The sequence below is a fragment of the Centruroides vittatus genome, unplaced genomic scaffold (genome assembly GCF_030686945.1).
Source record: "Centruroides vittatus isolate TY-2023 unplaced genomic scaffold, ASM3068694v2 contig_370, whole genome shotgun sequence".
Taxonomy (NCBI): Eukaryota; Metazoa; Arthropoda; class Arachnida; order Scorpiones; family Buthidae; genus Centruroides; species Centruroides vittatus.
Window position 1 is genome coordinate 2,453,271 of NW_027122193.1, and position 27,394 is coordinate 2,480,664.

General features: G+C 32.2%; 1 protein-coding gene across 1 annotated transcript in view; it reads left to right on the plus strand.

The window, feature by feature from the left end:
* The window catches only part of LOC136975311 (switch-associated protein 70-like), a 30,107-nt gene extending 3,898 nt beyond the window's left edge, over positions 1–26,209 (plus strand). The window contains exons 2-8 of the mRNA XM_067270365.1: positions 7,880–8,425; positions 8,503–8,649; positions 9,316–9,427; positions 13,548–13,705; positions 15,917–16,062; positions 24,159–24,357; positions 25,994–26,209. Of these exons, the coding sequence (XP_067126466.1) occupies positions 7,880–8,425; positions 8,503–8,649; positions 9,316–9,427; positions 13,548–13,705; positions 15,917–16,062; positions 24,159–24,357; positions 25,994–26,197 (1,512 nt within the window). The 3' untranslated portion in view covers positions 26,198–26,209. The remainder of the gene's footprint in view (positions 1–7,879; positions 8,426–8,502; positions 8,650–9,315; positions 9,428–13,547; positions 13,706–15,916; positions 16,063–24,158; positions 24,358–25,993) is intronic.
* Positions 26,210–27,394: the final 1,185 nt, after the last annotated feature.

Consider the following 27,394-nt stretch of genomic DNA (forward strand, 5'->3'; position numbering starts at 1 on the left):
AACATACGTCGGCATAAGATAGCAAATTAAGTTTCGGTGGGAGCGTGAAGTCTTTCGCTGTTAAAATAAAGTAAATTTATAAAAATATTTGCTTGCTAGTACTTTGTTTCATCTTAATTTCACAATTTTTACAAAATCCTGGAAAAAATTAATAGTTAACTCGGACAATGAATTAAAAACTGGACAGGTGGCAACACTAATGTTGATCCAACTCTGCCATATCTGATTTATTGTATCTTAATTATTAATGTAATGTTGCTTCTCAATAAATTAATAACTGTATTGCTGACTTTTGAAAATTTATTAATAACAATCAGTTTATGCAAGTCATCTCCAGCATTCAACCAGATACTGTTATAACTGGTGGAATGCTGGAGATGACATGCATATATTTCCACATTTGTGTTGGTTTGAAGCCTTTTTACATGTTTCGGATTGTAATAGTGCCGTTATAAAAAAAAGTGGAACATTTTTAGAATTGAGCAGGCACTTGGGCAGACCATCTAAAAGCAGATTATTTGGTGACCTCAATGAATGTCCGTTTATACAAACCAAAGAGATATTACTGTTGGACAGATGGACTCTCATCTCTCTTTTTTATTGGTAATTTTTATCTGCTTTCTACTTCCTGGCTCAGTTTAAATTTTGGAGGTTTTTCTCCTTCAAAGATGATTCAGAACAATGACTAAGTGTATATCATCATGGTTCAATGAGTTGCATGGAAATATGTTGACATATATTCCAGGTCCTCCTTTTGACTTTTATTAAAAACTTCATTATTTTATTCTTTAAACTTTATAAAAGTTTATAATTTGCAACCATTTTGGACTCCATAATGATTAATGAATCAGATTTTTAATGCATTGGTGTCTAAGTACAGTGAAGCATTTAATGCCTAAAAACAACATTGTCATAGTTTAAAAAAAAAAATATGCTTTAGGATGCATTTCTTTAACTTTCATGGTGATCAAGCAAATCAGATTTAGCAGAGTTAAAAAGAAAAAAAATTATGTAAAACAAAGTAAGTGAATTCTTTTAAAAAAGAAAGGACTGTAATAAATAATTTTTACATATTGTACTTTATTTAACATTGAATTCAAAGCAAAAAATACTTTTGAAAGTTTAATTTTATTGTCTTGTAGATTGCAATGAAAGACTAGACCTATTGCTCGTTTTTAATAAATTGTCTTAAACTTGCATTATTATTGTATATCATCATGGTTTGATGAGTTGTATATTACTGTTGGAGAGATGGACTCTCATCTCTTTTTTTATTGGTAATTTTTGTCTGCTTTCTACTTCCTGGGTCAGTTTAAATTTTGGAGGTTTTTCTCCTTCAAAGATGATTCAGAACTAGAAATAAATTTAATAGTTTTACTTCATTTAATGTACATGTTTTTTTTAAATTTTTTCCCTACCAAGTGTCATTGATTACCCAAACAACTGGTTATCTGAAATTGTTCCAATTATTTTGACTAATTGATGCTCTATTATAATGGTGCTAAATTTATTTTACTGTAGCAATAGTTTGTCAAATGAATTTACTAATCCTGAAAAAAATTTATAATTATTAATAAGAGTTTGTATTTTTTTCCACTTCATATCAGTGAAATGAAATAAAAAAATGAAGTTGATCGTGTCATTGTATTTTCTTTTAAATAAGAAATCGTGCAAATAAACTTTACACAATATTATATTTACTCAAAAAGATTATTTGTCCAGACTATTTCTTTCAGAATATCTAAATTTTTTTTCCTAATTATTACATATAATGCAAGATGGCTGCATTTTTCATTTATTTCTTAATCATTTATTCTTTTAGTCCAAATTATGTAATATCTATGCAATTAATTAGCCCAAGTTCTAGTTTAGTAGTTAATTTTTCTTTGTCATTCAATTATTAGTATAATTCATAATGACTGTTTGTTTTTCATTAATATAAGAGAATGGAATCCATATAATTTGACTTGAAAACTATCATTCTATATGTTTAGTAATTAATGAATTTATGAAAGTTCTGGTAACTGATAAATTTCATACATCATTTTAGAATAATTTTATAAAAGATTAATAGTGGCATGGAGAAGTAAAACCAAACTTGATTTAATTATTTTTTTTATCCATTTTATTTTTACATTCCTGGCTGTTTATATATATATATATATATATATATATATATAGCCAGGAATGTAAAACTTTTTTTTGGTTTTATAACAAGGAAAGTTTGATCAAACAATAAACAATCAAGATTTTTGTTTTTGAACCTTAAAACTTCAAGAAATGAAAAAAGGGGGTTTTTTCTGTGTGGATTGGCGTGATTTTGTTCACTCACTTTGAAACTTAATAATTCCTGTGCATTTTGTCAGAAATTTCTGAAATTTTGCAGGGAGGTTTGTGTATTGGGGGCATTAATGCTACTAAATTTTAGTGGTTAAAGGTCAAGGGGATGGGGAGATAGAGAGGTCATGTGTCATATCTCAAGTGTGGTTGAACTTGAAGATTTTACTTGTTACTAGCATTTACAATTTTTTATAAAACCCATCTTTATCCTCAAAATTAAAGCTTTTTGCCATTTTATAATAATTAATAATAATACAAGGTTTTATTTAAAAATTTTTTATAACAGATGGCATTGCTGGATTTTTATATATATAGTAAAAACTGCTTAGGCGACCACCTGCATTCGACGGGCATCTGTCAAAACAGGTAAAAATTTCTGGCATGGAATAGTTTATACATAGTCTTCATTTAAGTTACCTGTATTAAACCACCTGTGTAATACGACTGTGGGCATTGATTTTTGTACCGAAACAACATACAACAACTGTAATAAGCGACCACTTCCATGTCTAAATTATTGTTTGCACCTATCTCAACTTTTCCCCCTCCTAATATAATGAATTAATCTAAACTCTTGTTCGAACCCATCTCGGGCACTTTTCTCGCCCTTGAAATTAGGTGCAGATGTTAATGAATTAGTCTAGCAACAAAGGAAATTCGTTTCAGTTTGTTCAAAATTGTCCGAAAAATGAAAGACGTGAAGTGCTGTCGTTCGAAGATCGGATTAAAGTTATCAGAAAAAGTGAAAATGGTTAATCACAACAGCAATTAGCCATGAAGTTTAACCGTGGGAAAACGAAATTTATTTTACCGTAGACTTACAGTATTTTCCTAAGGGGTATAAAATATTGTATACGAGACAATTAATTGGCTGGTCTCATTGTTTGATAAAAATTTATTTTATTATTATTATTTATTTAATTTAATTTTTTTTTTATTTTCTTGGTGGAAAATGTCATGTGAACTGTTGGAAACAAGCCAAACAATTTCTGCTGCAATATATTGCCAACAATTTGAACATACATGAAAAATTATAAGAAAAATGGCCATTCCTAATCAATAAAAAGAATGTTTTATTGCAACATGACAATACTAGACTGCACACTGCAAAACCAATCCTCAAAAAACTGGGAAATTTTGCCACACTCACCATATTCACTAGACTTGGCACCAAGTGACTATTGTTTATTCTGGTGATTACAGAACTACTTAAAAGGAAAAAAAATTTTTTAACAAAAATAGTATTGGAAAATGCAGTTGATGAATATTTTGATTTTAAACAAAAATTTTTGATGAAAATGGAATTCAAAAGTTACTTTCAAGATTGTGCAATGTAGTGGAAAATGATGGCAAGCACATCTTGGATTAAGATAAATTTTAATATTAAATTTAATACTACAATTTTAGTTTTTTTATTTTAACTATTAATGTGCATGAATTTATGGACTGACCTGATACTACTAAATCATTGTTTTTTATTAAATATTCTAACAAATATTATTTTAGTCACTTTCAATACAATGAAAAAGCAGAAATCAATCTTAATATTCATTGTCATGAAATGTCAGTTTGTGATACATTGAATAATCATTACAACTGATAAAAGATTAGTCACATTCTTCTAAATATTATTAATCTATTATGTTACTTCCCTTGAATTAATTCAGAATTTATTAATTATCAATTTTAGGATTATAAATTCTTAAATTTCATTTATTTCAAAGTACAGTAAAATAATTTAAATCTTTAGAAGATTATTGAGATTATTATGTATTATTAAGATTATTATTTAGAAGATATTTGATCTTTAGAAGATTAAGTTTTCATTTCTGGTGTAACTTTATATTTCTATCAATGGAATTCTACTTATTTGTCATTATTACTCATTAATAAATGTTCCAAGTAATGTTTTGAAACTCCTCATGCTATGTAAACTAATGTTGATTGATTTTGTTTTACATTATAAGTGCAAAAATTTCTTGGAAAGGTTTGAGTAAGGAGGGTTTGATATCCTCTGGAACCTTATGAAGAAACTGGCAGCAGGAGAAGATTCCAGATGAATGGAAGAAGAATATTCTTGTGCCAGTCTTTAAAGGTAACGGGGATGTATAGGATTGTGGAAACTACAGAGGTATTAAGTTATTGTCCCATACTATGAAGATTTGGGAGAAAATTGTCAAAAGAAGGATTAGACAGGAATCTGAGATTGGAGAGGAACAGTTTGGTGTTATGTCGGAAAGGGATACCCTTCCCGACCTTCCCTTCCCTTCCCTTATCTGTTTGACTGTTGCTATCTTTGCTTTGAAACGGCTAATGGAAGGGCAGAGGGGAATGCAGAAAGATTTGCACATGGTGTTCATATATCTGGAAAAGGCATATGATAGGATACCAAGGCAAGAGACATGGAGATGTTTGAGGGAAAAGAATGTTCCAGAGAAATATGTTAGGTTTGTCAAGGAAATGTACGAGGGAGCAGAGACTCAAATTAAGAGTAGCATGGGCACTACAGAAGGGTTCTCTGTTAAGGTTGGTTTACATCAGGGATTGGCCCTTAGCCCTTATCTGTTTGACCTGATAATGGATGTGTTGGTGTGTGATGTGAAGTGTGAGGCTTTGTGGAGTATGCTGTTTGCAGATGATATTGTGCTGTGTGAACCTTCCCAAACCAAGGCTGAGATGAAACTGGAAGATTGGAGGAAAGGGGCATGAGGATTAGCAGACAGCTTACATGACTCTGAATGGCAGGGATGAGTGCAATATAAAAATCCAAAATGTGCTGCTTCCTTTGGTTTTGAGTTTTAAGTATCTTGGGGTCTATATCTAGATGAGGGGAGGATTGAACTCAGAAGTGCAGCATAGAATTCAATGTGGATGGATGAACTGGAGGAAGCTGAGCAATGTGTTATGTGACAAGAAAGTTAGCTGCAAGCTGAAAAGTAAATTGTACAAATTGGCTGTTAGACCTGCAGTGTTATATGGGGCTGAGACATGAGCAATCACAAGAGCCCAAGAAAGATGGAGGTGGCAGAGATGGAATGTCAAGGAAGGATAGCATGAGGAATGATTTGAGAAAATATACAAATGATTCACTAAAACCTTTGATTGTCCAGTAAAGATATTTAAGTGAAATAACAAATGTTTCGACCTTAGTATTCAGTCTTCATCAGGTTTACAAATACAGTAATACCCCGAACTTACGCAATAGGTGGGACCAAACGATAACCGCGTAAGTCGAATTCACGTAAGTGGGGATATAACTTCGCATATAAATACATACAAATTATTTTTAATTGGGGCCGGAGACTAAAGAAAACAAAAATTTAGAAAAAAATGTTCAATAAAATATTAGATAATACATATGTATAACAAATTATACTATTAAAATTGTAAATCGAAGTTATTTTGTTATAGAAGGCTTCCTAAAATCTAACAAATTCGTCTGACGGCTCAAAGATTTTTTTCTCCCGCAAAATTTCCTCGTAGCATGCTAATAATTTTTTTATTTCTCGTTTTGTAGAAGAAATGCGCTCTTCGTTGGAGTCTATATTTTCTAAAATTTGTAACCTCTTTTTAATTAAACAGGTCTTCTGTCGAGTTTCCAACAGTCATTCGATCATCTGATTGAACTGGGTCTAAAGGATCAAGTTTTGCCAATTCACAAATTTTCATTTTTGTATCGAAGTCTTTAATAATGTTAACCCTACATTCCAAAGATAAAGTTTTTCTTTTCTTGTTTGATGCAGAAGAATCAGTTCTACTTTGTTTGGATGACCTAGTAGAGTCTCAAGTCTCCATAGATATAACAAACACAGAAATAAATAAGACAAAATAAATTGTAGCTATGCGTCGATTCCGCACGACACGTCCGAACATGTAAGCTGGACGATAGTTTGGGGAGGGAGTAATCAGGGTTGTGTGGTTGTGTGGCGCTCAAACAAAAGACAAATCGTTGAGATTTAAAAATCGCGTAAGTCGAGGTATTACTGTACTGAGATTCTAAGAACAGTTATGTGCTATGATTTAAAAACTTGGAATATTTCCAATCTTGCATATAAAACCATTGTGTGCGTGCATTGCCATGGATGCATACATGTTGCTAACATATGTATGCATAATATAAACGAAAGAATATAATTATATACGCTTTCGTCCCTTTATTTGTGTATATAATAATATTATTTCAGCACAACTCTATTGTTAAAGAAAAAGTATAATATACAGGGGCAAAACACTACTAATTTGAGATGGAGAGCATATATCTATATATATGAAAACGAATGTATGTCTGTCTGTCTGTGTGTGTGTTTATCCTTCATGCATTATCACACCATTTATCCGATTGCCATGAAACTTTGGGAAGTTGTTTAATACACTCCTGCGAAGGTTTCTGGCATATGTGAAGACCACCATTTCCCCCCTTTCAAAAATATATTTATATATGGATTAAGGCTTTTATGTCCAACAGATGGCGCTAACTTCCGAACGACCTAAGTTTGCTTTTCTGTGAGAATGGACTAAAGCAGATCATTTTCTATCTATCTATATAAATAAAATATAACGTTTGTTTGTTCCTACCAATTCTTTTGAAATTTTGACACAACATTTGAATACGCATGTGTTTTTATATAATATACATGTCAAAATTCCCCCTACTGGGGGGAGATGGACGGGATTAAGGCTTACCGTGAAGAACTCAACTTCTATTATACTATTTTACATGCAGTTTTTTGCGTGTTTGATTGCGTTTTAATAGGGTACGTCAACAGAATATACACTAAAAAGGGATTTTTTGATATTCCCCAGGGGAGAGAGGGACAGGATTAAGGCTTACTGTGAAGAACTCAGCTTTTATTATACTATTTTAGATGCGTTTTTGATTGCGTTTTAATAGGGTTCGTCAAGAGAATGTACACTAAGAAGGGATTTTTTGAAATTCCCCTCACGGGGAAGAGTTATACATTTATAATAGATACATTTTGAGCCACAACAATGCGTGACCGGGTCAGCTAGTTTTAAATAAATTAAAAATATTTGGTTTATATCACATAAAGAAGTGTAGCATAATCAACACAAGGCTTTTCTTTAGATCCTTTTTTAATTCATTCTCTTATTTGCCTAGACGTGTTTTGGGCATTTTCCCGTCTTCTGTTGGCTTTTCCATTTTTTGGTGTTAGATAAAAATTTTTTGGAAAAGCCGACAGAAGGGCAAATGCCCGAAACGTGTGTCGGCAAATAAAAAAATGGATTAAAGAAGGATGTAAAGAAAGCCCTTGTGTCGATATTGCTACATTTCATTGTGTGATATAAACCAAATAGAAAGACACACACTGTTTCAAATTAAGAAGGAAATTAAAAATATGTTCACAATGCCAGGCTGCAATTTTTAATGTCACAATAAAATAATTGCTTGTTACCAGTAAAAATTTTTCAAAAAACTTGTATTGCAATGTTGTTTTCTTCATTGATTTATTTGTAAAATAAATTTTAATTCTGTTTATTAATATTAAGTTTAATAATATTTCATTATTTAAAATTTTAGGTGCTTACTGCAAGTTTAGGAACATTATTACATTGTCATGGTGTTGAAAAAAGTTTACAAGATCATCATAGTACTCCATATCTCAGTTTTGAAGATTATATATATTACCTTAATATTGAATTACCAGTAAATGACTTATCTTCAAATGACATAAGGAAATATTGGGATCAAATAGAAGAAGTTTGTTGGTTAGTATGTAAACAAAATTATTTGATGAGGGATTATGTTGCATTTCCAGATACTTGTGTTTTTCATCTGTTTCGCATTTTTTGTTTGTTGGGTGAATTAAAACCTGTTGAAGAATCATTAACAGTTGCTATTGATGCAGAAGAAGTGAAATATATAATACAATTATTAACTCAGGAATTGGGTCAAGAATGGAATCCATCAGAATTTGAACAAGTCATTTGTGTGTTTTCATTTATTAAATTCCCTGTATTTTTAACTTTAGTTGAAACGCAGATTACTCTCAATATTGAAAGACAAGGAATCATTGAAGCAACTAAAGAAATTTATGATAGTATTATTTTAGATGTATTAAAAAAGGTAATTAATATAATAATATTTTTATAAATTTGATGTTTTGTTTAGATATTAAATGTTTTTTGAAATTTTTTGTTTAGGGTATATTAAAGAAACGAGTTACAAAATTAGGTGGCTGGTGGGAATATTGGTATGTATTACAACCTTATCGACTAAGTTGGTATTCAAGTAGGGATGAAAGTGATAAACGAGGAGAGATTAATATTAATCCTGAAACTAAAGTTGAGGTACAAATTTTTTTTTCTTATATTTAAAGAATAGTAATTTGAATTATACTGATGACAATATTTGTTTTGTTGTTTACTCTTGATTTTTTAATCATTTTCTTAACTTGATATAAACAATTTAACTTGCCATTTGTAATAGTTAATGAACTTAAAGTCTTGCAGTTGACAAATTTGTGAATGATAATTTTTAAGAACATTGAATATACCATAAAATTATTACTCTAATATTTAATAAACCATATTTTATTTTTAAACTGGTTACTAATTTTTATCCCTGAGAACTTTTTTACTGATGAATGAAAAAATTAAAGTTAAAATAAAAATATTTGTTATTAACTGAAAATCTGTTATAGCGAGTGGTGATTGTTTAGTCAAATACCAAGGTATCACTGTATTTGATTAACACCATTTTGATATACGTGGTAACAGAGAAATTTATTTATCGCATTAATTAAGGGATACCTATAGTAGGTAACCTATATATAGTGAAAACCTGTCTACTATGGAAGAGTTGTTTGGTCCCTTGAGGTTCCATAGTAGACAGGTTTGACTGTATTTTCCTCTATTTTCAAAATATGTAATGAAAAACTTAATTGAATCAAATAGATGAAAATTGTTTAGAAATAATTTTTATGAAATTTATAAATATTGTTTTTATTTGTCAAGGTTGTATCTGATCTTCAAGGGAACAAAAATTATAGGTTTACGATAACAACTGAAGGAAAAACCATTGAACTGTCCTCAGAGGATTATAAATGTAAACTTCAATGGATGTCAGGTAACAGAATTTTGTATGGTAGGAATAAAATATCAATTTTGTTTATATATATTTCACTTTTTGGTAAATATATAAAATTTATTAAATGAAACTTTATATATATATAAAACAAAATAAATTTGATCCACAGATAAAATATAAGCAATACTATTAAGCATAAAATTTTTTATTTTTAAATTTATAAATTATTTTAGTTTATTTGAAAAACATTTATTTATTTGAAGTAAGTTCAAATAAAATACCAACCATACTTATTCCGAATGTTTTTTTTTTTTCTATTTTGACTTTGTATATACAGTCAAACCCCTTTATTACATTATTGGTTTATGTGAATTCTGCATTAATGCAAATTAAAGATTTGCAGTCCCATGGATAAGGACATGTATTTCACTGTTAATAGGTTTAGTTAGTACAAAAACATAGGTTAATATGTAATACAAAGTATGTTTTGGTTCTGTGAATTCAATAACAGTTTTATTATGTTGTTTCATACACACTGCTTCCAACTTCCATAAGTTGCTTGAGCCAAAATAGTAGCACACAAGCTATGTCATGACCAGGGATGCATTTTTTTGACTTTAAGGTTAGCCAAAACATGTATGATGTCAATGCAGTTGCAGCGATAGAAGGTGTTTGATGTTTCGTTAAATGTTTAAAAAGGCTGAGTTTGATATTTAGTTAGCAGTTGCAGTTGCTTGTGTGGCTGAAAATTGCTGTGTATGACCATTGCTTTAGATAAGTTTTTAAATTAAATTTACAAAAGTTAAGAAATTCTTAGTGTAGACATTACAAAAAAAATTTATCTTTTCACTTTGTCATGTGAGGTTGCCGAATTGGAGATTACAAAATGTCAGGATTATCATATGTGGGGGTGAAGGAAAGCGAGGCAAATAGCTGCAGTGACAAACCCATTTATTTATACTAAGTCTTACAATCTAGTGTGTCTTGTCTTCTGAAGACGCTGGACTATTGAATCGTTGGCTCCGGGGCAGTCAGTCAATGCTTTGACGGTGTGAGGTCCAGTGACAAAGGGTGATAACCTGAAGTTCAAACAGGATGATGTCCACATCAGGAAGACAGGAAAAAGTCTGGACAGTTGACTGTAGTTGGAAACTGGGGAAGGTCTGGACAGTAGTTGTCACTATCAGAGGCTGGGAGAAGTCTGCCCAGTTAACTTCACAAGAGGAGGCAGGGAAAAGTCTGTCTTTGTCCTTGATTGAGGTTTTTAAAGATTTTCTTCTCCAGATCTCTAGCTTTTGATTGGTCGGTTTCCTGTATCTAGGCAGATAACAGACCATTTATTTCAGACTACCAAAGGTTTAATTCAATACTGTGTTTTAACCTGATCAAGGGAAATTAATCACACCTTGAAACTCCTGCGCGTATTTAATTGTTTCAAATTCTTATAAGTCTGACACACAATCTCAGTGCAAAATCTCCTTTTAAGGTTATTTAAGCACTTATTTTTTTTTTTCTCTCAATTAATAATTTTATTATTTCCCGATTTTATTTAGGTTTTTTTTCCAATTTTTACGAGCATTAGAATCAAAGCCCGATCTCTTGATTTGACACTTTTATGATATTGGGTTGACAACTAAGTGATTGCGGATTTTAAATAAGAAGGAAAATTCAAAATTTTTGCTTAAAAATATAACTTTATTCAATTAGGTATTGTCCATTTTTGTCAATGACCTTTTGCCATCTTTCAGACAGTGTCATAATTTCATGTTCATAAAACTTCTGATTTTTGCCAGCAAAAAACTGAATTAAATGTGATTTTACATCATCAGCGTCATTAAAAATTTTACCATTTAAGGAGTTCTGCATGGAATGAAATAAATGGTAATCTGAAGGTGCAAGGTTAGGGCTATATGGTGGATGTGACAACACATCCCAACCTAGTTCCAATAATTTTTGGCGAGTGACCAAAGATGTGTGGGGCTTTGCATTATCATGCTGGAAAACAACACCCTTAAGATTTGCCAATTCTGGCTGCTTTTCTTGAACTGCATTGCTCAGTTTGGCGAGTTGTTGAACGTACACGTTTGAATTAATCGTTTGGTTTCTTGGTAAAAGTTCAAAGTACAGAATTTCTTTATAATCCCACCAAACTGACAGCATAATCTTTTTTTGGTGAATCTCAGTTTTTGGTGTCGTCTGGACTGGTTCATCTTGCATCACCCACGATCTTTTCCGATTAACTATAAACTATCCGCTTTTCGTCCCTAGTAATCAGTCGTTTCAGAAATGGATCAATTTTGTTGCGTTTCAGAAGCGAATTGCAGATGCTAATGCATTGTGTCAAATGAATTTCCTTAAGCTGATGAGGGACCCATAAATCCAGTTTCTTGACATAGCCAAGCTGTTTTAATTTTTTTTGAATGCATGTATGCAATACATTGAGCTTCTCTGCAATCTCATGCGTTGTGCTAAGACGATCTGAATCGATAATGGCCTTTATATAGGTCTCATTAACTTCAACTGGACGGCCAGATTGTTGAGCATTTTTCAGTGAAAAATCACCAGAACGAAATTTGGCAAACCAATTTTGACACTGCCTTTTTTTCAAGGCTTCATTCCCATATACGGCACATAACTTCTTGTGTGCTTGTGATGCGTTCTTGCCTTTTCGGAAATAATACAATAAAATATGTCTGAAATGCAAGTCTTGTTCTTCTATTTTTAAATTGGGATAAAAACGAAACTAAATAACTAATCGATACAATTTTTTACTAAATTAAAAGGTGGAAGTCCAAACAACAAGAAAACAATATAGGTTAGGCACTTTGAACACAATGACAAAGCAAAAAAATGTGCTAAGGCCACCTATTGACAAAATCCACAATCACTTAGTTGCCAATCCAATATTTTTAACATGTGAGCTTGAGTATCGCTTGGGCCTCAGTCCTTTTACGCGCACATGAAGAAAATAACAGTTTCATGGTGGAGTCGACCTTTCATTTGAGGCTACTTGTCCACCCCAATATGTAAAACATTACAAAATTCCTCTGGTGACAGGACAATTAAAAAAAACACTGGAACTGTTATTTTCCTCATGTGCGTGTAAAAGGACAAAGTGAGAAGATAAAAATTTTTTGAATTGTCTACTTTAAGAATTTCTTAAATTTTGTAAATTTAATAATTTTTTTTCCTGGAAATTTTTACCAAATTTTTTTTGTTAATGCAAAATATTTACAAGAATATTTTGAAAAAAATTAAAAGTATTGAAATGAAATTGTTTAGTCGTAAGTACATGCTGTTGTTAACAGTGAAATGACTGATAATGATTACAAATTTTTAAGTAATAGAATTATTATAAGTTTTAAACCTAATTTCATAGCGATCTTACATTGTGAAATTAGATGATGTAAGTAGGTTCAAAACTTGATTTATGAACTGACTTGTGAATTTTAAATCTAAGAAAAAGCTAACTTGACTATCATAATTAGAATGTTACTGATCTCTCCTTTACTGTTTTACTAAAAGGTGGATATTATACAGAATATTATATATCTATATATATATATATAATCGAGATGGGTTGATGATAATAAGTGCAGAGCCCAAACGGTTAGGAATTGAAATTTGGTACACAGTTAGGGTATGCCAGGAGAATGCACACTAAAAAGGGATTTTTTGAAATTTCCCCCATGGGGGAGAGAGAGAGGATTAAGGCTTATCCTAAAGAACTCTGCTTCTACTGTACTATTTTAGATGCAATTTTTTGTTTTTAACTGCGCTTTAGTAGGGTACCACGTGGGGATGAAAGAAGTGTATTCCTTAACAATAGAAGTATTAAGAGAAAGTGGCATGCAAGATTTACAGGTGCAGATGTGATTTTTTGCATTTTTGTGGGAAATTGAACATATTTTTAGACCCATCTAAAAATTCTCTAATTAGTCTAGAAACGGGGTACCTAATTCTTGCATTCTGTGAAAATGGGTAAGATTGGCCATAATGTAATAATCTTAATTTTCTCTATTTTTACTTTTTGCCTGAGCAATGCCGGGCTTATCTGCTAGTGTGTATATATATATATATATTTTTTTTTTTAAATTATAGTCAAAATTAAATTACATTGCAATAACATTACATTAATTTAAAAATTGTTTTATTTCAGCTATTTCTACTGCCATTGAATACTCTAAATATCCACAATCTTATCAAAGAAGTTTGGCAACTGTAAGAAAAAGTGAAAGACAAAAAGCACAGCTGAAAAAAGAAAAAGAGGAGACACACCGAAGTCAACAATTACAAGAACTTGAGTTAGAAAAAAAGGTTTTAAAGTTTTAAAAAATTAAATATTCTGATAATCTTAGGGTGCGACTATGCAGACGCGAGTGAGCGAATTTTCCGAGTGAGCGAGAATATGTGGCGAGAAGAGGCGAGACGCGATAAATATCAAAACCTGTTAGATATGTGCGAGAACCAGAAATTTGCTTTTTCCAGCGTTATTTCTCGCTTCTCGCTTGTGCATGGTTTTCCTTTACGAAAACTGAATCGCTCGCAACTTCTCGCTCGCTCTAAATTTGCGTCTGCATAGTCGCACCCTTAGTTTAAGTGATAGAATTCTATTTTACCTTAATACCCAAAACATAAGTTAATTATCTTCAAGCAAATTGATGGTTATTACATTGCAATTATATTACTTGTACAGTACATTATAAATAATGTATACAAACAGATATTTTTTCAGAGATACTAAGGACACTTACAATTTTTATCAATTTTTTTAATAATAGAAATGTAGTATTTTAACAAATCTGAAACATTATTTTTAAAATCTTTGATTTTTTTTCTTTTTAATTGGAGTATTGCAGTTCTTAATGGTTTGAATCAGTCATCTTGTATTTATTTAATTAATTAATTTTTTCTATTTAATATGATCAAACACATAATTTAAAATGTAATCTATGCTTTGATAGCAGCATTTCTTTTTTCTTTATTTTATTATATTGATTTAGAAAACTACTAAGTTTTAAAAATTGTATACTATTTAACTTTACAAAAGTTTATATATTATCTGAAAACTCCAACAAATATCGTATTTGTTTTCTTTGAAGTTTATCTTTGTTTTAAAGTACTTTAGATAATTAATATAAAAAGTTTTTTAAAAATGTAGTCATTTGATACATATTTATCATGTTTCTTGTGAATTTGTTAGATTAAATTTGAATTATATAAAATGTAAAGTGAAATAATACTTAATCGATTTGGCAAGTGAGCAGTTCAAATAATGATTAACTCCACATAACAAAAAGTATAAAAATTGATATTATAAGTTATTTTCTAAAATTCCCTTTAAACTTTAAATTTAAACAAACATTTCAGAATGTATTTTTATATATTGTTATATTAAAGCTATATAATATAATAACGAATATTATATAGCTTTAATAACGAATAATAACTAATTTTATACATCATTATATATATGTGAAAAATTGAAAATAATGATTATGCTAAGGATTTACAAGTGGAGTTAGTTGATTTGGTGTGTGAACAGCTCATTTAACAATACAAATATTCCTACTTTATTAGAATCTAAAAGAAATAAATGGAAGGAAAAGATCTATATTTTTTTTTATTTTGAAGTCAAAGAAAAAAGTACCTAACCAATGTAAGTTACTATTTAAATTGTAGAAAAAATATTAAGGAATTGGTTAATCCAAAAAATTTTTTAATAAGAATTTGAGTTTATTTAAACTCTGGAAAAATTTGTTATAATTTGAGAGAAATTCCAAAAATTTTCTTTCCTCTTTTGATATTACATTTAAAACACAAATTATATTTAAAGTAAAAATTCAAAAATTATGTTACGTGCAGAATTATTGATATAGGAATTGCAGTCTTAGATCAATATCAATTTGACAATCTGAATTTTGAAAATTTATTAAATACTTATTGAAGTCATATATTAACTTCAAACTATCTCGAAAACTGATCAAATAGTAGATTTTAGAATTATTTTTGTGGTCTAATTTGTCTTCAAAATGATCATAAACAGATAATTTATGTAACTTATTAAAATTTTAAGAATAATAAAGAAAAAATTTTACTGTTATTAATAGTATTGAAAATAAAAAAATTTGATGGGAATAATAACAAGAACAATGATCTGTTAAATTTTAAATTTACTTAGATCAGAATGCAGCAAATTATGATAAAAAGACACGTTTTCCAAAACTAGCATTGTATATCCTGCCATATGCCTGTCTCTAGTTGTCTCTACTATAGTGTGTGATTAATCAAAATATCATATTAATCATAATTTTTCCGAACTTGTTATTTATTAATTTGAGAAATATAATTGTACTGTTAAATATTACAGAATAACAGTTAAAATAATTTCTAACAATATAAATTTTTAAACATTATATCTGAAAATTAGGCTTTGTATCTTTGTCATTTAAAAAATATTATAAATCCATTATTAAAAGTTCTTTAAAAATTGCATGAAACTTATTTAATTAAAATATTAACCTGCAGGCTAGAGCAAAAGCTGAAGCTCTACTGAAAGAAGAAAGTCATAAAAGGAAAGAGTTAGAAGAAGCAAAAAAACAATATGAGAAACTTTTAGAAGAAGAAAGACAGGCCAAAAGAGATGAAGAGATTGTTCGTACTCTCCAGTCTAGGTAATTCTGAAATATTAGTTTCATTTGCATATTTTAATTTTTTGAAATATTATTAAAATACTTTGTTTAATTTTTTAAACATATTTTCTCCCAAAAATACATGTAATATACAATGATAAATGATAGTGCAAATACTTTAAAACACCAATGAATGTATATATAGGATAGGATGTTAAAGGAAAGGCCTGACTCAATGATATAGCCTTGGGAAAGAAAGGGGGATAGGTATGGTAGTAGAGAGTGGGGTGGGTGGGGATGAGGAGGAAAGAAAAAAACCGGGGGGAGGAAAGGAGGGTTGTAGGGCATCTGCCGGGAACTGAGGAGGATGCAATTGAAACAGAAGGGACCGCAAGTAGAAAGTAAACAAAAAGGGAGTAAGACGCGACGGTAACCAATTAGGGGGAGTGAGCTCCAGGAATAACCATAGCAGCAGGGGACCAGAGAGAGGAGGTAGAGGTTAGTAAGGGATAGGTGTCGGAAAATGATGCACCAAGATACACGGTATGGCAAGGAAGTTACATAGAACGGATGTTGAATATAAAACAGCAGAAATACAAAGTCCAGTGGATAAAAATGTAACTGAAGATGAACGGTACGGGATACGGAGATTGTACATAATACGGGGGGAGATGAAATACAGTGGCTATACAATAAGCAAAGAATGTACAGTACATTATACAATGGTAGCCTTATGATAAAGGATAAATAAAATATAATGGTTGAACATGATGAGAAAGAGCACGATGATGCCAAAGTTAAACAGGATACAACACTCTAGGCTGAATAGGAGCATGGTAACACTGCAACGAGGATGTGGAATTATGAGTTGCTTAAGAAGGTCTGCTGATAGTTCATAAGATTAAGGTTGTGAACAAAGTTTGTAAAGGCACGGAAGATTTTCCTGTTGTCGATGAGGGGGTTTAGTTTACAGGGCCAGTGGTGCCCGTCATTTTCCACCAGTTGCCTCAGATGAGAGCGGTGAGTAACGTACTTAGTGCAAGTAAAGATAAGGTGATGAGGGTCATCACCTTCTACACCGCAGTCACACAGACCGTTGCCTTTCTTTAAGAAACGACAAAGGTAGGCCTTAAAGTTACCATGTGCCGTCATAATCTGAGTGAGAGCATGCGAGGTTTCTAGGTGTTTGTTAAACATCTTATTGTTAACATTAGGGATGAATTCATGAGTGATGCGACCGGTGTTGCTTTTATCCCACTCATTTTGCCACCTGTCCATGATGATGATTATTAAGTTTGCTACAGAGATAGGACATTGGGAGTGACGAGTGGTTGCAATTCGTTGCAATATCCTTAGCTTTTTTGGCCAAGTGGTCAGCTTTATCATTCCTGACGTTTCCAGAGTGACCTCTTATCCAGTAGAAGTTTATTTTGGTGGAGTCTTCGAGTGCATATATTAGCTTGAGGCTGTTTTCAATTATGGGGAGTTTGACATTTTCATTTTTAATTTGATGGAGGGCAATCCGGCTATCACTGATAATATTGATTGTCCTGTGTTGTAGCCATTGGATATTAGTATGAATATACTTTAATGAGTTGAAGATTGCTAGTGATTCTGCCTGGTTAATAGAGCAGTTTTTATGCAGTTTGTATACTGCTTGCCAAAAGTTCCTTTTTGAAGAATCTTTGAGGCATACTGAGGCACCTACATCATCTGACGTTTTCGAGCCGTCGGTAAAGAAGTTGAGGCCGTTTGGGATAGAGGTTTCTTTGAGGTAAAAGTTGCTAGAGATATTATTGGCTGGGTGTTTGTTTTCCATTTTCGTGTTAAGGTCAACACCATTCTTAACAATTTCATTGACGAGAGTGGGTAAGATCAGGAAGCTTTAAGTCGGAGATGTGTTTATGGAGTTGATCTTGATTGATGTCTGCTGTGATCATCTTTATGAAGAGATTCTTAATATACCTGTATAAGATAGTCAGATGAATAGGGAGTAGCCCTGCAATAACCAATAGGGCATCCGTGGGGGCTGTTCTATAGGATTTGGTAATTGCAATGGCTGAGGTCCGTTGTGCTGAGAGGAGTTTACGGCGTATGTGGGTCTTGGCAACAGCATGGCCCCAGACCTCACAGCCATACGTGAGAATTGGCTCTACGGCCCCCTTGTAGATTGTCCTGCTGTTTTGATGATTTAAGCCCCAGTAATTACGGGCGATGCACCTAAGTGCATGATTAACTCTAACAGCTTTGTCGTAAGTGTAGTGGATGTGGTCCCTCCAAGTCAGTTTTGGGTCTAGGATCAGACCTAGATACTTGATATTGTTTGTCCACTGGATTTTTTGATTGTTAATTTTAATAGAAGGACGCTTCTGAAGGGGATTCCCTTTAGGGAAAACCATACAGTTACATTTATTATAATTGATAATGAGCTTGTTCTCCTCACTCCACTTGTGCACCAACTTCAGCAGATTATTAGTATAAGTCTGTAAGGTTTCATGATTATGATGGCTTAGCAGGATGGCTGTGTCATCTGCATAGCCTTGAATATATGGGTCTCCATTTAGATTTGTTCCTTTAGTGATGTTCAATAGACCATTATATAGGATATTCCAAAGGAGAGGTCCTGATTTTGAGCCCTGAGGGCATCCTCTGGAGATAAACGATCTATAGTGGATTTTACCAGTCTCAATTGCCATTACCTCCCTTTCCGATAGGAAGCTGCGAAGAAGTTTTAGTATGTTGGCCGGACAGTTTGTTTTGATCAGAGTAGACAGGATGGCTGGCCACCATGCGTGGTCGAAAGCGCCCTTGAAGTCAATGGTGACCATCATGGTGTGCCTATCCTTCGAGTTTTGCAGTCTGAATATATTGGATGATTTTTCCAATGGCCTGATGTGTATTCTTACCTTTTCTAAAGCCATATTGTGCTTCATTTAGGGCTGCCTGATTCTCGAGGTGATGGAGGATTCTTCCCGCCATCAGTGCATCCAGAACCTTCCCAATCACTGCTAGGAGAGAGATTGGGCGATAGCCGGAGGCGTCAGTCGGTGATTAGTTCTTCTCTTTTTGAATGAGTCTAACAGAGGCTTCTTTCCAAAGTTTTGGGAAGTATCCCAGAGATAAACACTTGTTGAACAGTATGAGAAAAGTGGTGGGGATGGCAGAGAACGCATGCTGGGCCATCCTCCAATCGATAAGATCTGGGCCTGGGGCCTTTCTCTTCTTTATCCTTTGAAATTCTTTGCCAATTTCGTTTGAAGTGAAAGGACAATCATTGCGAGTAGTTAATTCCTTTTGGCTTTTTTCCCTCGTGTTTTTATGTTCTGCGGAGTCGTTAATAGGATCATCAGGGGGAAAAAGAGCTGAGAAAATAGCTCTATATGTCTCTCTCAGGTTGGTGGTATGAAGATTGGGATTAGAAATGGTGGCCGGAATGGTAGAGGCTTTGTTTTTTTTAATTACAGTATAATATGGAATACTCCAAGGGCCCTTTGAGTTAGAAGCAGTGCAGAAGTTCTTCCAAGAATTACTTCTAGTGCGATTTATGAGAGTTTTATAATCCCTGAAAAGAGTTAGGTACGTCTGCTTAAGAGAGAGTTTAGTAGTGGGGTCTACCTCTCGCACGTAGCGCCTCTTTGCCGCCCGGACTTTTTTCCTGTTTGTCTCCAGTTCCTTGTTCCACCAGGGAGCCGAGGGCTTTTTAGCTTTGATGTGGGTGGACCAATAGAATGCTTCCCTTAGAGCCCTTTGGAGCTGTTCAACAGCGATGTCAATTTCCTGACAAGAGTTGATGCTAATGAGGTCAGAGGGGTCCCACATACATTTGATATTTTCCTCATAATGATCCCAATTTGTGTTGTTACAGATGTTGATGTTAGCAGGGCAGTTGATGTCTGTTATCTTGGTGAGGATGTAAGCATGGTCGCTTGCAGAAACCTGATGCTGAGTCCTGCAGTCGATGTTAAATATGGTAGATTTCCTGTTGCCCAGACATAGGTCGATCCAACTTTTCCCGTTACTACTGGAGAAAGTTGGAAGCGTGCTGACGTTATAGGACTGAATGTCCAGTTCTGTCATAAGATCACAGACTGCACGGCCCCTTGAATCTTCTACTGGGCTGTGCCAGATCGGTGATTTTGAATTAAAATCTCCACAGATGAGTATAGGGTTAGCAGGGAGTTCTTTAAAGATGTCTCTAATTTCTTGTAGGGGAGCCTCTATTTCCTCCGAAGGCGGGCAGTAGGCACTGATAATAAAAATTTGATGCTCTCCACAGTCAACACTGATCGTAGTGGTATAAATTTTGCTACACTGAGTGACTAGCTGGCAGTTAAGGTGCCTATTGGTTATCATGAAACCTGTGCGGATCGGGTAATTGTCTATTCGTCTAGTGAGGATTTTACCACTTCCGAGCATTGAGACCGTATTATCGCAAAGGTAGGGCTCCTGGAAAACTAGGATGTCTGCTTCTTTCTCAATTATTGCTTGTATTGCATTAGTGGAAGCAGCCTTGCTCCGTTGGAGGTTGATTTGCAGTATATTTAGAGAACTTTTTGTCTTGTTTTTATTTTTCAGACAGGTAGCATTTATGTTATTGTCCATACTGGGGGATGGGATAAGAGGAGGCTGACTATTCATAATGGGTGTTGTGAACTTGATTAGCTCTGTGCCATTTTGTTATTGGGCAGTGTTTATCAAATGCATTATGATTAGTATTCATTGCCTTATTCTCTGGTACGGTTTTGTTATAATTGATACAGTTTATACATTTCGGTTCCTTCTGTAGGTTAGGACAGTCCTTAAATTTATGACGTTTAGTGCAATGGCTACAGCGTTGCCTATCCTCACATCTATGTGAGGTGTGCCAGTATCCCGAACAGTTAAAGCATCGGATGGTTGAGATGTAATCATCCACGGTTAGGGAGTACCATCTCACGAAGACCCTTTTTTCTTGCATAAGTATATTCCTAATACTAGGAGTAACGCTTAGGATTACATGCCTTGAATGAGTTGTTCCTTTTGGTTGAAAGCTATGGCTCAGTTTGGTGTTTTCCATGAAGTCTTCCTGTGTGATTTGTTCCTTTATTTGATGGTTCTGATCATATATTTGCTGAATTAGCTCTTCATTTTCTGTGCTATTTGGCACATTGAGTAGTATTATTTTCGGGAGCTTTTTATTTCGCTCTGTTACTCTAATTTGCTGTGAGAGGTGTTCATTGTTTTGTATTGCTGTTTTTAAGGATATTAGGTCCTGCTCGTCATGCAGCTGTATTGCAATATCTCCACTTGGGAGAGGCCTCACATGGTTTATTTTGACTCCAAGTTGTCTTGGGTCGATGTGAGATTGCACTATATTCATTGTTTCCTCTGGTAGAGGGACAGGCTGATTCGGGTCTTTGACTGCTGATACAATGATGATGTGGTTTGCCTTCTTAGGGTTCTTTCTCCCTTCTAACTTTGCTGAATTTTCAGAAATTAATTTAGTCGTTTTACTCATTGATTTTAGATTTCCCTTTAAGACGTCCGAGAAGGATCCCTTATCCAGAGAAGATACTGGCTTTGAAAGTTCCTTAACCCTTTCTCTTAGCGCCAGGACCACTCCAAAAATTTGGTTAGCGGCCGCATGCAAACTGACGGCCGCTACCCTGGCATGGGTCCGTTCTTCTTTATTGACAGCTATGCTCATGTTTGTTGGAATACAGTTGAGAATGGTTTCCAGGTGTCCATTGATTGATGTTATAAGATCTTCTTCAATGAAGCTATTGTTTAAACTTTCTGCTGCACTTTCCCTTGACATGTCAGGAGAGGTAATTTACTCAGCAGGTTAGGTTGTATAGCACAAATAAAACGATACCCGGCAAGGACCAGCTTTGCAATAATAGTTATGATCAGGGCTAAAACTTGCCACAGCAGCGGCTTAAGCAACCAGTGTGACGTCTGAAGTAGTTGAGAGGCTTGCGCTGAACGGCGACCTCACGCCGAATGGCTAGGACTTCCACGTGGCTGAGAACAATGCTCTTTGTTCGGTGCGGGATTTTGAGCGGCGATGATGTGGCTCTTAATTAACGGATTACCACGATATTTGCGTGGTATATTAACTAATGAATGTATATATATATATGTGTGTGTGTGTGTGTGTGTGTGTGTACATTGAATACAATAACTTAAAATGTTGGTTTAACATTTCATAGCCATTATTTTATCATTTTGTTGCAAAAGATTGCATCCGTATTTATAGCGTTGCATCATCTGCTAATATGAATGAAAAACATGTAGTAAATCGTTCATTTCAAATGTCAGCTACTGCTGTGTGCTCTTTGAGCTTATCAGTATTTTGTCAACAATTACACATCATTATACTGTATGATTAAGTTGATGCCTAGAAAGAAGAGAGGCACTGAAGTTTTGCATTTTGAAGTTTTTTTTTATTCTGGATACCAAATGTGTTTGCAATTTTTAACATAGGGGTTGATGCTTTTGGGGTTATTTATTAATAAAATTGTTATTCAGTTATTAAAATTTTTCTTAGACATATACTTTCTTTTATTCACCATTAAAAACATTATTTTTAAACTGATATTGACTTAAATTTATAAAGCTGTTAATATTCTTAAGATATAAGGTATGAATGTATGCATAAAATACACTAGTGTTTATAAATTTTTAGTGTTTTAAATAAACAAAGCTGCTTTATCAGGGCTGGCCAAACCTTATGACACGAGTCCATATATCACCTAACAGAAATAAGTCATATTCTCTATTGAAACTATTTTATATACTGGATATGTATTCCCGTATATTTAATATAAGGGAGACACAGTAAGGGTCTAGAAGAGCAGTGTACAGCTTGTGAGTCACAGTTTGGCCAGTGTGATTCTATACAATATAGAGTATTATGTTTATTTTTTGATTCTTTTTGCTCTATCTGCACTAAGAGGGTCTTTTTAATCAAACCTATCATTGGCCAGACCCCTAAGGGGCAAACCAAAATGTATCCGGGACAGATTACCCTCTGAAAAATTTCTAAGGTTTTCTTCAATCACCTGGGTTTGACCCTGGTAGGCTGATGACACTTTGATCATCCAGCTATCAAAAATTTTATTTTAAAAGATACCCTATTTTCTCTATTGTGTCTTTTGTGATACTTATTTTTGATGTTCTATCACTTTACTTTTTTTGTTTAAAAAAATTTAATATGAAAAATAAAAAGATGTAGTCGCTTCCAAACTATGTCTTTTTATTTCTCATAGAATAATTTTCATCCAGCGAAATTTTAAAATTGAAACATTTATTGATAATTCGCCGCCAGAGGGAGGACAAGACATAATCTACATTTTACAGCGCAATTACCAAGTGGATAAAAAGTCTGAAGCCCCCGAATGGAAGTCATGGATGCAACCTAAGACGTCGTAAGATTACCAGTTCCGATTTTTAAAAATTTTTATAAATTTAATTGGACTTTTTCCTGTTTTAAAGAATTGTTTCCTGGGCGGCTGTGAAGCCTACAAAGAAAGGTCGGGTTGTCCTAAAGTTTTTACTGTAATGGAACATCTTAAGGAAATAAATGGTGATCTACCAAAGAATTACAGTCACAAGAAGCGAATTTTTTGGAAGCGACTACGTCTTTTTATTTCTCATAGAATAATTTTCATCCAGCAAAATTTTAAAATTGAAAAAAAAAATTTAATATATTTCTGCTTCATATTTTTAAATATACTGTTGTGTACTCACTTAAGAAATGGACTGTAATTTAGCACGACAAACATCTCCAGCAAATAGCTGATGAATTTATTTAATAATTTACAAAAAGTATGTAATGAACAACACATACATTCAAAGTTTAGCCTTGAATTAGCTTGTAACAAAATCACTGTTTTTTGTCTTTGTGCCTGATGCATTCTCCTGACGAATGCTACAACCATTTGTAAAAAGCATGCAAAGAGAGAGAGCACCTCTCTCGGTAGTTTTATATTAAAGGAAAAATAAAATAAAATTAAAATAATTTTGCTGGACCGAACATGTACATTGTCTTTTGCCTTATTAATTCTGAAATATGTCAAATAATAGTCTAATTAAACTTTTTTCTAATTATATAATGCAGAAAATTTGATGACTATATTTATATTTAATTCTTAAAGGATGTTGTTAGAAGAATGGGATAAAAGGGAACAATTAGAATTTCAAAGGGCTGAGCAAGAAAAATTGTTGAAAGAAGAACAAGAAAGAAGAAAGGAATTGGAGTTGCAAAAAGCTGCTCAAATAAAAACAGTTTTTCATTTATCTGAAAAATTAAGTAATCTAGAAAATGAAAAGTGCCAACTTCACAATACATTAAAGGTAAAATACAATTATATATTTAACATTTTAAAATATTAAAATTTGGTTACTACAGTTTGTCATTATAGTTAGGTTTTTTCCATCAATTTTCTAGAATATTTCAATGAACAAAATATATTTAAGCTAAGTACTGTGCTTTGACTGTTTGTGATGTATGACTTGACTAATCTGTTATTAATGAAATTTAATCATTACTCAATGTAATAGTAACTTAATAATAAAAAGAAATGGTTTATCCATTATTTGTCAGAATAATAAAAAATCTAATTTTGGAACTAACAAACATTTTTAAAACTTCTTTATGAAAATATTAGACTGTTAATTTACATATTTTAAATCATGTTTAGAAATGTGCCTTAAGAATGAATTATTGTAAATTAATATTATACAGATTATAGACTTTCCAACAAACGAAAACATATTCATAAACACAAAAAAAAAAAATTGGTATTTTTTGTGTTTGCTTATATATAGATATAACAATATATTATATATCATTTCAATTTTATCTTCTTATCCATATTCTTTTAACATCATTTATAAACTAATGCTAATTGTTGAATACTAATTTATATAAATTTTGACTATTTTTGTAAGTCTATAATCTATTTTAAATAGGAAATTGATTATTCCTTTCAAACAAAGTACTTTTGCATTTTCAGTCATAATATTGAGATCATAATATGATAGATCATTCAAAACATACATTATAAATTAGTAATTTTCCAAATTACAGGCTGGATCTGGCCTGTTGAATTTACGTTATATTTATTTATCTTAAAAATATTAAAATCTTATCAGTGTATGAATAAGCTATTTAAACTATTTATATATACAAATGATTATTTGCATACCAGTTAGAAATGTTTAAGCTATAGATAATGAAAGAATAGTGTTGTTATAAAACAAATTGTAAAAGTACATTTATTCATATAAGTCTTTAATATTTTGTATTCTTGTAGTCTTCCTTGTCCATATGGCTTGATGAAACAGGTCTGTTCAATTGCCATTTGCAAATGTCATGTGCACACAATTTTTGAAGCAATTTTGGCAGTTTTGTGACTTTGTGACAGGGCATTTATAACAGCAACGTGTAGTCCTTCTCATTCGTGATGCCTTCTCAAATTTAAAGTCTCACACAAATTTCTGTTGAATAGAAAATCTAGAATACCATAAAAATAAACACTAACTAGTTTTGAAGTATTTATGATTCAGAAAAGGATTTAGCTATAAAAACTAATTTAAAAATTCACTAAAAATAAGAGACATTAAAATGAATTAAGTGTCTTCATGTTTTGTCCCCTGCATTAGCCATTTGCCAGTGCTGAAATGTAATATGTCTTAGTGTTAGCAAATTCATGTGCATATACACCTTTAAGGATGAATGCATGTAATGACATTTTACATTTATAGTAATGAAAGCATACTTTCATTACTGTAAATATTTTACCTATGTACAGAAGCTGCACAAAATTGATAATTCGAATGAATTTCAAATAGATATAAACAAAGAATAAAGGGCAATTTTTGTAATATAAAATATTTTTAATATAACAAAAATAAAAAATATTTACTTTAAAAATGCTTTATGTAATTAAAAATATAATTTATGTACATACATATTTTTATTTAACAGAAAACTAAGGAAAAGCTGGTTATGTCTAATTGTAGTAGTCAAACTTTACAGAGGAATCCAAAAAGTAAATCGACTGCGCCTCTTCAGAGGGCCCGATCGGTAGATTTGAGTTGCTGTTCTAAATTGAGCACTTGGAGTTGTCAGACAGACAGAAATTCTTTTGATAATAACTGTATTAACATACACCATGAAGAAAATATTTAGTTTTGAATCTTAAGTTAGTACCTTTATTTTTTTTAAGACTAAGTTTGTTTTAATTAGAATATAATATGAAGTAATTAAATTTTTATATATATTTTTTAATTAATGCAAAGTGCTATAGTTTTTTTTTTGTAAAGTTTATAACTGAACTTGAAAGTTTAATATATGTTTTACATTCTTGTCCAAGATTGTTGTAATGCCATTTTATTTTATATAATAATGAATCTCAATGATTTAGTCTTATAAATTAAATATATGTACTATATAAATTAAGAAAAACAATATTTTTCTTAACTTTTTATATAACAAGTCTCAACAAATAACTTTTATCTTTATTTTCAGATACTTTTTACAAAAAAATGCAATATGTTAATTTTTTGTTAAAAATGTTTTTTCTTTTTTTAACTAATTAATTAATAATAATATAGAAGTAACTTTTTATCAAATTAATTGATATGTTTAAAATTCTAAGTCCAGTTAAATACAAAATTTGGTTAAAGTTTACCTAGGGAACCCCAATGGCCGTGCTTCCGGTAATCTCGATGGCAGGTGATGTTAGAAATTCGGTGTAGGTGGCGCAATTTTTAAATAACGCTATCGTATGCAAATTTTTTGTTTTTCGTGACGGCTTGACTGCTGTGAGTGGTTTTTTTCACCAGTTAAACATTTTTGAATAAAAAATGCTACTTTCTGCTATTTTTAATAGTAAATAGGTAAGTTTTGATTCCGTCTACTTTTCGTGATGCAACGTGCCGGAATCGAGCCGAAATGGAAAGAACTGGAGTCCGTTCCAGCTGCTCCACAAAGCGACGAGTGTAAGAAGGGAAAAAACAGTAAGGCACATTCGTGTGGCGAAACAAAAACGTGTTTCTCTTTTTACTTGATACTTTTACATCAGCGATAGGGATCGCAAATCAAGGAAAAGCGAGAAGAAATGGAAAGGAAATGTATGACAGCGTCAAACACGTGAGTAACAGTTTATTTTGCAAGTTCAGCTAGCTATGAAATATAAAACATCTTAAAACATTTATTTTTTACTAATGTAATTATTATTTTTTCAAAAAATTATACATACTAACTAATTTGCATAATTTTTAGTACGTGTGCGTAGTACAGCAAACAAAATGGCGACCGGAAGCGTGGCCATTGGGGTTCCCTAGGTAAACTTTAACCCAAAATTTTTTAAATTAATTTTTAAAA